Source organism: Euprymna scolopes, chromosome 36, assembly GCF_053919585.1.
Source record: "Euprymna scolopes isolate OS-2025 chromosome 36, ASM5391958v1, whole genome shotgun sequence".
In the NCBI taxonomy this organism is placed as follows: domain Eukaryota; kingdom Metazoa; phylum Mollusca; class Cephalopoda; order Sepiida; family Sepiolidae; genus Euprymna; species Euprymna scolopes.
In genome coordinates, this window is record NC_136517.1 from 10,548,682 (window position 1) to 10,565,764 (window position 17,083).

Here is a 17,083-nt window from a genome sequence, read left to right on the forward strand (position 1 = left end):
TTTTCAGAAATAATTACAAAATGAAGTCAACTAGATTTACAAAAATATAAAGAAAATTGAGTGAAAGTATGTACGTAGATCATATATTTTTTTTACCAGACATTGTTTTTGTTTTGTTAAATTCTGATTAATTAACTCAACAGAAATATGTTTAATTAAGCAGCAGATTATTTGCTTTCATTTTTTTCTTCTTTCACACCTTCCACTATGCTAAAAACATTTTTCAATTAAGTAGAAATTCTTTTTATTTTCTTTCCTCAGCCCTGAACATGCACACCAAAAAACATTTTTCACATTGTTATACATTAGCATGGTGGCAGAATCAAATTCTATGCAAACTCTGGACAAATGCAACACTAATTTGATATGTCTAGAATTAAAACATCCAAATTACTACACATATCATTTTTATAAACACACACACACCCACCTACACACTTCATTGTATGTTGCATTCTTACTATAATTAAAAAACAAAAAAAACAATTAAGTAACAATTTATTTTCCACACCTCTCTTGTTCCCAAAATATAAGCAGTTTTCTTTGGAGTGATTGATACTCTCATTCAAAATTCACCCTAACCAAATTAAAAAAAAAAAAAAAAAAAAAATTTTTTTAAGTAATTTTTTATCCAATAAATTAACAAAATTTAATTTTCCCAATTATGCATTCCTAAACGTTTTTCAAAAGTAAAAAAAGAAAAAGGTTTTAGATGAAGAATTATTTGCAATATTCATATTTGGACTTTTTTTTTTTTTTTTTTTTTTTTTTTTATACAACTGTTGTGCCCTCTGGTTGAAATTAGGCATTCTCTGAGAGCCTAAAACCGGACTCTCTATACCAGTGTTTCTAAACCTTTTTATTCTTGGAGAACCTTTAAAAATGTCTCAAAAAAACACCTGCCAAAAACATAAATACATCTTTCTCATTTTATTTTCTTCATAGTTCACATGCTAAATATTTTAGTAGATATTTTTAAATAATTTGTTGAAGCAAAAATAGATAATTTAAAGAAGCTTCGGTAATGTTAAATTAAACTCCTATTCATTATTTACAATACTTCATCAGAATTTTCATTCACACAAAAAGAATCTCAAATAAGAATATAATTAAGCAATATCAATGTTTCTCCATTTTTATAACAAATTTTGAAAATCGAAATATTGAATTTCAAGTAAAACCAATGTCTATCTACTTAATTGTCATGTTAAAGTAATAAACATATCCAAAAATTATGAAAAACAAGATGAAAAAATTAATCAAAGTAGTTTACAAGAGCAGTTAGTGAAAATTAAGTTTTGCTAATTTGGCTTATTTTCAAAGTTTTCAGAAAATAATTACCTCCCTTTTTAGAATTCACACACTCCTGTTTTTTTTTTTTTTGTTTTTTTTTAGCAAAACCTAATTTTTGCTAATTGTCTTCGAAAACTATTTTCATTAATTTTCTACCTAATCATTTTTCATTATTTTTGGATGTGTTCATCATTGCAACATGACAAGTAGATACCATTAGTTTTACTTAGAATACAATATTTTGATTTTTCAAATTTCGCTCTTATGTAAAAGCACCACAAAATCATATAAAACCTCTACACAGTATGTATTGTTTAATATAATTTTAACCAGAATGAACAAATAATTTCTGCATGTTTAGTAATATTATATATGTGAATTAAATAAGTGAAAAGTGTATTAACTGATCTCATTTGTTGTGGCAGAACTTTGGGTTCTGGCGAATCTTGGTTAAGAATCTGTTGTGTACAATTTAGACTTGTCCAAATATGAATAATGGAAATTCTTTCAGATATTTGAAAATTCCTTGAATTGTTATTATTTCAATCTTTGTTTGATCTTTACCTTTCAGAAGTGGTTTGTATAAGTTTCATGTCTTTTGTTTGTTCTTGCCTAATAAACGAAAATGTCACTTGTTTAGGAAGAGAAGAAAATGAAATGCTCTAACGCTAAAAATAAACAAGGGCGTGTCATCCTTAAGCCAACCCCAAAGAAAGGAATTCAATTGAAGAAAGTTTCTAACTGGGATATAGTATGAAATATTTTTTTTTTTCTCTCTCTCTCGATAATTTGTCCAAAATTATCTTGGAACTTGTTGCTCTGGGATTCTTTCTTGTGTCGCTTTTTCAGTCATACACATCTGCTTTTATAAAATGTGATTTGTTGTGTTTCTCTATCATTTCTGAAGTCCATTCTGGTTGTGTTAAGTGTTTTTATTTTTTTTTATGGAACAAGGGTTTTTCTTTTGTGTGTGCATGTGTGTGTGATCATTCAAATCCCACTCCATTTGATTAGGAAGTTGACTTTGAATATTAAAAACTTCATTAGTTTAATGACATTGAAAGAATAACTAAACATTGCTGTGTCAGTAGAGGTAGAATAGGTTTCTTTTGCAAGGAAAAGCGCACACAAAAAAAAACCTGGCCTGAGGTAGGTTAATTAGTTTTTAAAATCTGTCAAACACAGCATGGAGAACGGACATTAAATCAAATGCGATGTATTTAAAATTGTTTTGAGTGGCTTTTATATTTTGGAATTTTCCTAATATGGTTTGAAAATTAAAATATTTTCTTCATATTACACTATATCAAAGTTATGTTTTAAGATTAAAATAAATCCTTATTCTCGTCTACAGAGCCTAGAGATCATGCTGTGGGTAAACATTGTTTTATAGCTGTGTCTAATCATGTGCAGTGGGCAAACTAACCTATCTATAAGACTGCATGTCAACCACTTGAGTCTTCAGGCAGCTGTCGACAATTTTACAAAATAAAACTATCCATTAAATATTCAAGAGCAGTATCATACAATGTACATGTCCAACCTGTACTCTTGTATGACTGAAAGACATGATTGATGCCGAAACATCAAAATGGCATGATTCTGCAGTGCATCAGATGAAGAACATTGTTAGTCACTCTTGAGGCTTCCATAAAAAAAGTGCATCATACATCATCTTAACTGCTACGTCCACATTGCCTGCCATCAGAAACACTCCAAAGTGTATTATACATTAATGTCGATGACCCAAGGCCACCTAAGATACAGAGGGGAGTAATTAAGTCCTAGCAGTCCTTTTTAGCAAAATAGCAATAAATATGAGAAAATGGAAGTCATTCACAAAACGTCTTGTTGCGATACGAGATATGACAATAGAAAATGATTATAAACGCTGCATGCATGATTGGATATTCTGTGAAAAGTTAATTCAAATTAAATTGCTAGATAAATTGAAAAATTAAATTTTAGTTAAAAAATATAATAAAACCAAGAGCAGCATTTTTCATTTTCTAGGAAATTTCTTTGAATCTTCATCAGAGAAGAATGTATCTAACAGTCAATAATTAATGTGAATCATTAAAACAAACGTTTTAAATGTTTAACCCTATATTAGTCACCTAGGTATTCCAAACATGGTTCGTCCCATGAGGTGTTTATACACTCTAATACAAAAATGTTTATAGTGTTATTTTGTAAAATATAGTTCTCCTACTGGTTGAGGATATATCTACAGTCCCTGTTGAACAGTTTGAATCACTTGTAGCTTGTTGATATTAATATAAAATAATACAATAAAATAAATTATGAAACTAAGAAAAAATCAAGATATTATATTAGCTTAGAAAAAATGTGAAATTGACCATCACCCCGGACCACCACCTGAATTAAATGTTTCCTTTAACTCTGCGTTAGTCACCTGGGTGTTCCAAACATGGTTAGCCCCATAGTGTGTTAATACACCCTAATACAAAAATGTTTATACTGTTATTATTTTGTAAAATATAATTATCCTACTGGTTCAGGATATATCTACAGTCCCTGTTGAACAGTTTGAATCACTTGTAACATGTTGATATCAATATAAAATAATACAATAAAATAAATTATAAAACTAAGGAAAAATTTTCCAAATCTTAGATTATTAAAAAAATACCCACAAGATACACCAGTTTGCTATTTTTTTAAATATCTATGATGAACACAAAATGTTTCCATAAATTGAAATATCTAGAAAAATGAATGGGAGTTCATTACATAAACATTACCTTTCAATCTGATTAACCTCCAAGGAAAACTGAGATACAACTGTGTCATACCATGTGGGCTATACCCTCACTGAGTCAGAAGAGTACTGGGAGGAGGGAAAAAAAATAAGTTGCCAACTAAGAATTATTCGCACTTTAGCAAAATTGGTGCAAGAAAAGGCGCCATGGGACTAACAAGGGATTTAAGGAAAAGTGCTAAAAATTTAATAGGTGGGGAAAACACAGATTTTATAAAAGTGGAAATCCTAAATAGTGTCGGAATGTTAATTCTTAAAAAAAAAAAAGTTTCGTTTATGAAGGTTGTACTTTAATGTCTATTTTATTATTCTATAGATGAGTAATGTTTGTTTCCTCAAGATTTTTTTTTCCTATATACTTTAATTACACATGTTAAAGCATACCTTAGTTTTGGAATTGAGTTATGTTTTGAAAATTCTTTTTAAATTGTTCTAGTTAGCTGTAAGTTATAATTATAACAACAGCTCTTAACTGTTTGTGTTTCTCTTGCATTTCATTTTTTGATTCAACTACAAACACTTATGTAAATTAGATGGCAAAATAAGTCCCTTAATTTTACATAAGAATAATATGCTATAAAAACTAATGTGCTACAGAAGAAAAAATAACAAAGAGACTTGTGTGCAAGATGTTATAGTTTATGATTATTGAATGGAATCAAAGTTCAGAGACTGGTGACATGGTTGATCCACTGTTACCATACAAAATCCTACAATTAAATGGACTTTTAGCTGCTAGAGCATAGGTGGCTACCCACAACCTCATCACCTTTTCACATCAAATACAGCGACTGTGTGTTGTGACACTTGCAGAAACTGTACCTGAAATTTTTTTTATGGTTTGAGTTGTTAGGCTGTGGAACAGGCTGTCAGTCATGCACAGCGATCCAAAAACTTCAAAATGTCGCTGGACATATTGTGGCCATTTATCTTAGGATGATTATCCCTGTACATAATTCCTCCCCCTCTCCCCCCTTTTAATATTCACATTAACATGATCGTAGTTAATTATTTGCCAATTTATTGAATTTAAAACATTAAAATATTCATCTATTTGGATTTGAAATTCATTGGAGTTTTTTCTGAATCGGTATAAATTTAATTTTGATATAAACGATGTTACCAGTGTTTAAAATATATTAGGGAAAGGTAGTTTGCTTGAAGCATTGTTGGTAAACAAGTATGTAGGCCTATAAGAAGGTTGTTAGTAATATGAGAGATATTAAAGTGACGTGACGTATGAACAAAAACAAATGAACAAACGTTTCGGTTTTAGAAATCTTTGTACATTTTTCAAAGTCAATCTCGTATATAAATCAGTAAATATGGGCTTATTGTTGAATATAACCAAGATGGCAAAAGTTTTTGATACTTCCGATCAAACTAAAAAAATACAGTTTTAAAAATAATCCCTTTATTTTTCTCTTAGTAGTTTTTATTTTTTTGCATTCTTGTGAAAATAAGCAAAATAAGAATAGCAATCAAAATAATAAAAATTTGAAAGACTTTTTTTTCTTTATTTCATAAAAGTTGTTTCTGGCTATAAAAAAAGTGTGATATATATATATATATATATATATATATATATATATATATATCTTTTCATTTCCACCAAATTCTCTAGGTTTGTTTGCACATTTTTTTATTACTGGGGATCTCTTTCTCTCCATCTTTTTTCCTTTCCCAATTTTCGGCTGCATTTTCTCACATCTTTGAATTCAAACGGATATTTCCTCAATTGCAAAGATTTGAATATTTGGTTCTATTTCACCTGATTATTTGTAATATATATATATATATATATATATATATATTCAATTATTGCTTTAAAATAATTAACAAATTTGTTGTTGCAATATGTCAGCTCTTAATGGATGTCTATTTAAAAAATATATATATCCATCAGTCCAATAAATGTTTAATAGCTAGCAAAAGTATAAGACCAATTCCCCCACCCCAAAAATATGTAAGCCAAAAGCAAATATTTTAAGTTATAAGATGGAGTTGCCACATCTAGGGAGGATCTGCTCAGGGTACCCTCTCTACCCTGGACAGGGTATAAAACTAACTTTGAAATCTGATAGATTATATCCTTTTCTTCTCCCTGTTACCTATTTCTCCCAGAAGAGACAGGAGTCTATTTTTGCTGTTATTTTCATGCAGATGCTTGATTAAACTTGCTGATCCCCCCCTCACTTTCTGTAAAACATTCACAGCAAACACTTGCCTAGCTACAGCCACTATCAGCAATTTCCCTTACTCTTAATCTGTGCCTAAAACTAAACGAAAATTTCATGAAGAGTTTTTTTTTTTTCTAGAACTGCTCGTCTATGGAACATAATAGCACAGAACTGCTTCCCAGCTGACTATAATATAGTTTTCAAATCAAACCTAAAACAGGTTCTTATTGAGCTTTCCTCTTAAATAATTAATTTCTACTCAATTCACACCATCGATCATTACAATGTTGTCTTATCTGACACTCATTAACTTATCCTTGAATGGCTTTCTGTTATTGATAATCGGTGACTCTATAGTGAAAAAAAAGTTATTGGACAAATTTAATTATCTGATTACCAAAGTCTAATCATTTAAAATATATACAAGATGAACTCCCCACCCCTGAACCGTGAATAAAATTCACAATTCTTTCTGAAATCCAACTGCATTTAGTATGAATGAACTTTGGTGAATACATGACTTGTTCACCGAAATTCAATCAAGAATATCAACAGTTTTTCTTCAGTTGCTTTTCAATGATATGATATGCACTTTGGCGATTTTCTAATCAGTAAGCGTGATCTTGAATGGCCTTCACATCAAACCAAAATCCGTCCACCATTGCCCCCTCAGATTTTAATCTGTGGAGCCATTTCAAAGATGGTGTCTGTCTAAACAATTTCCATACTATTCTTGAACAAGAGGACCATCATAGTCGTAACCATAGTGTATTCAGGCATAGGGAAGCTTTTTAGTCGTTTTTTTTTTTTTTTTTTTTTTCTGAAAATTTGGTTGCTAAGGGGTCAAAGTTCAAAAGATTTTACCTTTGTGGTCTCCAGCAAACTATTCAGCCAATTTTGGGTCTAAACATTTGAAATTTTACATAAAGGGTATTCAGACATGCAGCAAGCTTTTTAATCAGTTTTTGGGCGAAAATTTGACTGGCAAGAAGTCAAATTTGAAAAAGTTGACCTTTGCCGACTCTACCAAACTCTGCTAATTTTGGGCCTAAACACTTGAAATTTTAGACGTAGGTTACCTGAACATGAGTAAAACTTTTTAATATATGCAAATGCATATAAAGTTATGAACAGTACATAGGGCTTGAGCAAAGTCGGGCTGAACTGCTAGTCCAAAAAAAAAAATTAAAAAATATGGAAAAATTCGCATTTGGAGCATGGATCATTGAACAACGAAAGAACAAAGGCTGTTGAACGTCCATGACTTTAACTTGGTGGAGAAGTCAGGCATAAACTGAAATTTAATTTTTTCTAAATGGAAATCCTTCCAAACAAGTCATGAGTCATGTTATGACAAGTTACTTGATGTAAGGAACTAACAAAAACAAAAGATGATTATCGCAAATACAGGAGATGCATCGGGACTTTAGTGTTGAAAAATCCAAGGCTAGGAAAACGGTCAGCAGGAAGAAAGTTTCACAAGTTTGCAGTTCCTGGAAAGAATAGGAAGCTGTATTATGATGAGGTATCAAAAAACAGCGAATTGATGAGTCAAATGAACTGACAAGATTTCTGATGTTACTATAGGAAATAGTAAGTTGTTTGTTGTGTGGATTTGTAGAAGGTATAATAAAATTTACAAAAGCCTATAGAGATATGAACATCTAGTAAGGAGACTTTCATTGGACTCAGCAATTTGTACCAAATATGGTTGGGTTGCAGAAAGGCTTGTGAATTTTAACGATTCCATAGGTGGTTTTTGTAGGTCACTATTGGCAAGAAACATTTAGACACTTGCAAAATGTTTTATACATGTTATTTGCATTTTCTACATTTTTATGTAAATATCTATTCAGATAAACATTTAACACTTTCTAAGCAACATATTTAAAACCCAATAAAGAAAGGTGGAAATATCCTTTTGGGTTTGAAGTTTTTTTCCTCATCTTTTCACATCCAAGGTTATCAGTTTCATCATGGTGTTTAAATTCTTGACAATTTCTCTGAATCTCATTTTTGCTCCCCTTCTTTCACACTGTTGCTTGATACACCATTTTTTTTTTTTTTTTCATTTGTCTTTCATGTAAACTTTTTATTTCACAATAAAAACTAAAGTTAAAATTTAACTATTTTAAGAAAATATTGAACAAGCAAACAAAAAATAGTTCTCTCAATTATCCTGGCTCAATTCTGTACAATTAGAACAGTTGTTTCCTTGTGGTCACTACTAAAATATAAAAATCACCAAATGCTGATGGATTTTTAACAAAAAGAATGAAGGTAAGATTTGATTAGTGGAAAAAGTTCATCCCATTGAGATCAAAACACTTTTCTTGGGGTGGGCTACTTGACTTTACCAAATATTTCTGTGTCTAATCTATAATATTTGTGTGTGTAATTATATAGTGTGTGTGTTAATCCATAAAGAATAAAGCAATTTCTGTAAGAAATCTTATAAAAAAAAAAAAAATCGATGTGTAGCAGAACATATCTAAAAGTTCAAAGAACACAACACAAATTTAGCTTAATCTCATAAATTTATTTCAACTTGAAAGGGCTTTATCAAATAGGAGCTAGTCGAGGTTTAGCATCTGGCTAGGATAATTGAACAAATTTACAACCGTTTTTGTATTTATTAAAAAGAAAGGAAGGATAATTGTTTTTTTGGGGGGGATGGGGAATAAAAAAGAAAGAAATGTTGCTTTCCTTTCAACAATTTTGCTATATTCTAAAACCCAAGATTTTATTCATCTTACCAGTTTTTGACAAAGTCAAAACTTCGGTACTTTTTACAAATCTGTTACATGAGGAACAATCAATATTTTGCATGTTAATATTGGATATTTCTTCCATGGACTCGCCAGCAAAAAAAAGTTCTCAAAGAGAAAATGTATGATATAATTATGTAAAAATTCAGGAAAATGAAAGTTATTTCGCATCTTCCATATCCAATGTGCAACTATCTTGTCTTAATTTATATGTACTTTGTTTTTATATCTTCACAAACATAACTTTTTTTTTTTTTTTTTAAAGGATTAGTATACAAAAATAGAAAATATTTGCAAATGCAAAACCTATATATGTATGTAGAAGGGTAAAAAAAAAATTATTTACTTATTCTCCAAGAATTGCACATCAATAATCAATCTGTGTACGATCGTTTCTGAGATGATAGAAATTTTTATTAAAATAAAGTCTCTTCATCAGCACAGGGATTAGACATCAAATTGAAAATTTAATATGATCAAGATTAAAGTGAGATTAGTTAATTTTCATACAGCAAATCCTGAAGTTTATAGGCTAAAGTAAGTTGATTGCAATTCGCCTAGAAAAAAGGTGTACAAATAAGAGGAAACTTTTAAGATGGTTACATTTCAGGCACCCATAAAAAATGGAAAACAGACATTTTGCCAATTACAGATTATTTTGGGGGATAAAAAACGACAAATAAATTCCCAAATATATATATATATATTTCATCTAAAGAATTTTAAAGATAAAAATTATAATTGACAAATTAATAACTATATTGATTTATGAACTTTAGGATCTAAATACAATATGGTATTTTATGAAAAATAAATAAATAAATTCCCTAGTGTCAAGGGCGACGTAAAGGCTCTTTTATCATTTGCTACTACAGATATAGAGGGCTTCGCTTTCTCTGAATTTCTCTACTTACCCTTGATCCTCTTATGCAGACTGTATATCAAGGATGCATAGAGTACCTTCTTTTTATTAGTCTTCAGCATGATGCAACCAAGGATTAAACCCCGATCTCCTGGCTCAGTAACAAGCACTCTATCATGTCAAATGCTGTTTTAAATTAGGTTTATTAATATATTTGATGTCATATGTCGAAAGCGGTAGCAGTATGCAAATTTTGTAACGTTATTTTCTTGTTTATATTAAACCTTAATAATAAAATTTACAAGATGTCTAAAAAATGTACTCACACTTCGAATGCCAATAAAACCTTCATATATGAACATAGAGAGAAATGAAATCTTTGAATACAGAAACAAATGCAATGTTAGAATCATGTTCAAAAATGTTTAAATCGATCATTATTGTCCAGACAACTCTGAGAAATTAAAGTGTAAGTACATTTCTTTTGAGACGCCATGTATTTAAATTCTGCTAAATGACCAACCAATGATATAAAAAAAAAAAAGAAAAAAACTACATTAATTTAATGCTTAATGTTATTACTGCAAATACTGATGCAACACTGATGGTCTGCTATCGCTTAATCTGAGCAAAAATCATGAAAGGGAATTTGACAATACCAAACTAGTTTACTCACTGACCAGCAAATGTCTCTGTGTTTAGCACACCATCAATTTATTTGTCACTAGTGCAGGTTTAACTTGCCGAAAGTATTTTTATTATATTAGGGAAATGAGAAGACAATCCAAAATTTATTTCAAAACAAGTTCAATAAAATAACAAAATAACACAACAGAAAGCCTTACTTACCGAAACATTTATTGAATTTAAATTTAAAGAAAACGTAAAATGCAACTGATAGTAATATTTAAAAAAAAAAAATTTTTTTAATGAATCTAAATTGTGAACATAATTTTAAAATATTTTGATATGTATTTCTTTTCTTTTTTTTTGTGTGTGTGGAATGTTTTGCCTATTTCAACATATTATTGACAAATTTCAAAATTTAAAAAAAAAGTTTGTTTTTTTTTCTAAATGCACAAATAAAATGACATTCAGTTTAGAATATTATGAAATGGATGGAATTTTGCATTATCTTCCTTTTTGCTAGTATAACTCTTCTGGAAATAAAAATAATACTTCTGGCAAGTTGGAGTGCAGTAACGCCATTTGTTTTTCTGTTGCTGGTTTTCATGTATGCTTAAATTTGATCCTAGTTTTGATTTCACAAGCAAATTCAAGTGGCAGCCATGTTGTTAAACAAACAGCTGTCTATTTCGATCAAAGAAAATGTTGAAGTATCAAGAAAAAAAAATTGCAAGTGGTGTTTCGGTTCAGAGCATGTATAATTAATGGGTTATGGTGCTCTGATGAATAATTAAGGAGAAATTGGATAATTTGGTAAAGAAAGCAAGACTACCAGAAAATCTGTACTGCATTTGTAATTATTTCAGAATGTCAGAACAACTTTTGATCGGATTTATTCTCATTTTTAAAGTTTTTCTGTCAATGTTAGCTAGGGATCAATTAAATCATTGGCTGTATAATTCCTGAGTTTTGTTATTTAATGATCAAAGAATCGATTGGCTTTAAGTCTTATAAAGAATATACACAAAAAATGAAATTAAAGCATTCAATGAAATTATTTCTAATTAGAATATACATGCTATTTTCTTTCTATTTTTCTAACAAACTAATGACTATTGTCACAAAAATAATTTTTAAATTCTGTAATAAAATGAATCTGTTAAAAAAGTCGTACAGTTCAATTAAGCTTTGTGTGCAGATTAACACCCGGTTCAATGAAATTTACTTGATATTTAAATAAAATAATCATGAAAATAACCTTACAAATTCTGATTAATTTTTATTCATACTATTTGAATTCTTCAACTACATGTTTCATCTAGAGTTATTTTCACAATACTTTGGTTGATATAACATTTGATTTGTTTTAGGTGTTGAACTTTGTAATCTTTTTGTCAAACTCTGTAATCAGCACAGAATTTCTGACAAAACCCTTTATTTAATCTACAAGGGTAGCATACTCTTGTGCTGTTAGCCATGATAAAAGTTTTAAGTAATTTGCGATTGTATTTTTTGATTGTCGTTCACACAGAGGATTGAGCATGGCTGATAGAATGTGAGCGTGCTTCCACCATGGATTAAATGGTTCCATTTGAAATTCCATGCAGATTCATGAGTTTTGCAAGATATCTGAAGAAGGTTGGAGGTTAGATCAACTAAAACGTGAAAATAAAAATTAAGATCAGAAGAGTAATCCAAACAATCCAAATAATCTGAGGTATCAATTATTATTATTGTGTCAAATAAGACTAAAAATGAAGATTTGAAGTAATAATATGCATTCAACTTTTTTTTTGTGTGTGTGTGTGTGAAAGAGCGGATAAGGTACATTATGACCAGGCTCAGTGTACTTAAGATTTAAAAAAAAAACTGGAAGTGTATTTTTATGATTGGCATTAGTAGTTCTACAATCATACCCCCTATAATACAATTAGCATCACAAGGGTTCTTTATGCAAAGTTATGAATTCTGTCATAATTTGGAGCCCATAAGTTATTTTCTACTTCAGCAAACACAATGCTCAATTACAAAACATTGCTCGTCACTTTGAATGTGATGAAGTCATTAGTGTTTAATTTTTATTTGTTTACATGTTTTAAAACTTACTATTTTCAATTTAAATCCAGTTATCCTCCTTCCTTGCTGATTTTTTTTTTTTTTGGGGGGGGGGTATTTAAAAGATTTTCATATTAACAGTAGTTAATAAGAATTTTTTTTTTTAATTAAATTTTAGTTAAGTGTGTTATGTTACCAATAATATGGTACAAAAATAAATGAAAATTGATTTGTCGGAATCAGTTTGATTTGTTAGCTTAAATATTGTCTGACATTGAAAATTTGTCATGTTAAATTGGTAGTATTCACATTTTCATGATTTCTTAAAGCTTATGACATCTTTGTCCTGTGTAAAAGAATTCATATGGTTTAATAATTGGTTATAAAAATCAAGATTTTTGAATTCAAGTTTTCTCTTGTAGAATGTTATTTCATGAATTAGCAATTCAAATTAGTAAATTCTTGGAAACTGATAAAAGTTTCAGTCGTGTATGAAAATTTGTCACGATGTCAAATCTTTTTAAAACATATAAAACTAACTTCCAGCATGAATTTCCAAGAGTCAAAATGCTGCTTTTCCTTTTGTCTAAAAATTTATTAACTGCAAATTCTTTAGTAATTTTGACTACCAAAAATTGTATGGAAAAGAACATTTTCTTAAAATAGGTACCTAATTAGTTTTAAAAAAATTAAAACTTTATAACCTTTGATAAGTGTTGAGGCAACTAATCAGAATCAAAAAAATCGGAACGTTTTTAGGTATGAGAATCAGAAAAATTTGTCTATTTTGATGCCCAGTTTTAATTGTGCTTTTATTTATTTTTTTTTGTTTAAAACTTAATTTTCCATGGCTCGTATTAATGATGAAAAGATCATCTCTACAAGTATCTTTTATGCTTACAAAAATATATGCCCATATTACATAGGGATTTTTTGTAATGTCCCACCTCATTTGCGTGTTTATAAATTTAAAAATAATCATAATTGGGGAAAATATTGGAATCGTCCCATCACTAAAATGTCTTAATTTTACTGCTTTTTGGTATTCAAAGATTTAAAAAAATAGTGATTGTATTTTGCAGATAATCTTTTTTTAAAAAAAAAAAGTGAGAATCTATGAAGATGAAATTTTTGACAAATATGTCAAATAACCGAAAGTAAAAAATGAACATAAAATTTTATTCAAAAACTAAATGTGGTGTTAATCTGTACTTGAATCATTATCATTGACTGATTGGTTGATCTTTGCTTCTTGAAGAATGCTAACTGGAACAGCTTGGCTCAAAGAATTAAAAAAAATGAATTGAAGCAAAGACTAATCATTCATTTCTATTCATTTACCTACAAATCATGCATGACTATCAAATTATTTCATCTGGTCCCCTTCCAATTTAGAAAAAATGTGTCACATTTGCTGAGTCGGGCAGCAGCCCAATTGCCGGAGACCATCAGGTGAGTTTGTGAGCCAACTATTAGCCAGTGAGTTGAAAGTAGAGAAATCTCGAACTCTACTGGATAATAACCTTTTGCTCTCCACTCTCCTCTTCCTCCTCTTTTTAATTTGCTTGTGGTTCCTCCATCTGTTTTTTCTTACTAATCCACCAAAAGACAAAATAATAGGCATGTTTCATTTTCTCTCTCTTTCTCTCTCTCTCTCATAATATAACATAAACTCATTTGAATTCAAACTGTTTCTGTCCATTTTGGTTTGGTTTTATTCATGATTGACATCTCAAAAAAAGCCTTTAACACTTTTCTATGGATTTGTTTATGTAGTTGCTTTTTTTTCTTTTCCACACATGAAAAACAGTTGCATAGAAATAAATATTTAGTCTCCACACCCACACGGCAAAATCATCGAATAACTTTGGTTAATAAAAATTACAAATTTCGCCTTATAGATAAATAATTTGGGGGCAATTTTTATGAAAATCTTAAAATAAAATTTTTTTTATTTTTTTTTAGATTGTTTTTTTTTTTCTTGCATAATTCGTGTCTAATAAGTATGGATCAAATTTAGAAATATTTGAAGTCTGAGGTTGTATCCATATTTTACCTTCTGATAACTTTTTTTTTTTAAATACTTGAAATCTAAAATATTTTTTAGAATATTCATTGATGCCTAATGATTATGGTTAAGATATCATAATCACAGTTATCTGAATTTTCACAAAAAGCTTCTAGTTCCTCTTTGCATGAAACTACATTAAACTAAATATAATCCACATCATGCACCTTTACATATAGTTGTATGTTTCAAAATTTATAATGATCAGTAAATGAGTTTATCTTGCACAAACGAGCTGACAAACAGAAATTGGTGATAGACATTTTGTTATACTGATGAATTCTTATGAGGATGAAATGCAGAAAATTTTGTATAGCTTAATTGCCATATCTATTTTCAAAAAATACTACACATAGTTATATAATCTTGATAGTTACAGATATACAATATGCTTCTACTTGTGCATTGGCATTTATTGTAAAAAAAAATTACTTTCATAGTAATAAAGTCTGATACTTTTTGTGTGACCTTCTCCAAATTTATTTCATAACACTCATTATATTCATTGCATGTTCATCTCAAATGAAACAAAATACTGGACCTTACTAATTGGATGGAATGGATAGAATAGAAAACTTTATTTTCATTTGTCATATCACTCTTGCCACTCATGAGTATCATCCTCTTTTGACTGTTTACCGATTTGACTTTCCCTAACAGATTGTGATTATGATCTAATGCTATATCTAAAACCTTTGAGTAAATATTTAAAGAATTTTTTTCCTGATCAAATCTGTTTTTTTCTATTTCTGACTTTTAAAACAAATAAAAAAAAAAATTTCTCTTCTGAATCATTTTTTTCAAGCGTTCATCGTTCTCATGATATTTTTCTTAAATGTGATATCGGCAACAACCAGCAACAATTTGTTTCAGAATTTTTGTTGTGAAAATAGCTACAATAATAATAGTCTGAATAATCCAAATACAATTTGTTGGTAAAAGAATCTCATGTTTTTTTTTTTTGTTTTTTTTATCTACGGATCATCGAATCTTTACATTTCTTAGATAAAAACTATAAAAAATAGTGTTTGTAGCTGGCATCCCAGTTTCATCTATGATTGATGCTAGTTATCAACAAAAATTTGATGATTGGTTATACCATGAAACTGCAGTAGCTTTTTTAAGCTGTGTACCGTTTATTATCATTTATTATTGATAGTTTTATTCAACAGGGTACTGAGTCCTTTGCTTTTTAAAGATTTGCTGTCTTCATTAAGTCTGTTCCTGATTTTGAGAGATTTGCTTTTTCTAAGTATCTTCTGTCTATATAATAAAGTTGATTTCCCCCCCCCTCTCTAATGGACATTGTAGTTTAAAATCCAAAGCTTTATATGCTAATCTGCTTTGTCATCTGTTTAGGCCAATTCCTCGTGCATGTTCCAAGAAAATATGCATTTTAGTTTTCTATCAAAATTCTCTACGTTTTCTCTGATTAAGGTGTCTCTCCCAACTAAGTTTTCCAAAGAGAAAATTTCAGCCATTTTCACTCCCATTATAACCTCTACTCCTCCTGACTGCAGTATCACCGGAAACATTGTTTTCTAGCATAATAGTGTTTATCACAATGAAAACAATATAACCTTTTTTATCAGTTTTAGCTATGTAATGCATTCAGTTTATTCCTATAACAGCCATTTTAATTATTGTTATTGTACCAAACTAAAGCTTCCCCCTATCCAAAATAGTTTACCCTTCCCCTCGCTATCTAAAACCACACATCTACTCCTCCTGCTCTTAGTGTCACTGGGAACGAGTTGTTTGTAGCAATAATACTATAATGTAATAAATAAATATATAATAATAATGTAGAATAATTATTTGGGGTTCACTTTCCATGCTACTTTTTTTTTTTCTTTTTTTTTTCTTTTTTTTTCTTTTTTTTTCTTTTTCTTTTTTTTCTTTTTCTTTTTTTTTCTTTTTTTCTTTTTTTTTCTTTTTCTTTTTTTTTCTTTTTTTTCTTTTTTTTCTTTTCTTTCTTTTTTTTCTTTTTTTTTCTTTTTTTTTTTTTTTCTTTTTTTTTTTAATCAAAATAATGACTACTATTTTCCACATCCTAGATTAATAACATAGTCAGTTTATTAATATTTACACTTAGACATTTTTATGTTCATTTCGTATTTCCCATCATATGAATTATCTAACAACAAAATAAGAACACACCAGAGAAATTAAGCTAATTCAGTTTACTTTTGGGAGGAAACTTTCTATTCATTCTAGAATAGCAGAATACCCTGCAATATTCCATTTCCAAATGGTTCATATTTGCTTTCCTACGAAAGTAACAAGTATCCACTAAGACTTTAGACATCTGTTTCAGTAAGATTTCCATTTTTTTTTTTTTTTTTTGGCTTTATATTGGGGAGGGGATTATCCCCTATTCAAAATTATAATGGAGGGATTTCAGTCTGTCAAATTTATTTTATTTGTTTTGTTTTCTAATATTTATTT

General features: G+C 29.2%; 1 protein-coding gene across 20 annotated transcripts in view; it reads left to right on the forward strand.

Moving 5' to 3' along the window:
• Nucleotides 1-17,083, forward strand: part of LOC145260330 (echinoderm microtubule-associated protein-like 2) — a 488,936-nt gene that overhangs the window by 392,607 nt on the left and 79,246 nt on the right. For 3 of the 20 annotated variants that reach the window (XM_080118228.1, XM_080118222.1, XM_080118240.1), the window contains one exon: nt 13,963-14,019. The exons of the other annotated variants lie outside the window; for them this stretch is intronic. In XM_080118228.1, the coding sequence (XP_079974354.1) occupies nt 13,963-14,019 (57 nt within the window). The remainder of the gene's footprint in view (nt 1-13,962; nt 14,020-17,083) is intronic. 20 annotated transcript variants of the gene reach the window in all.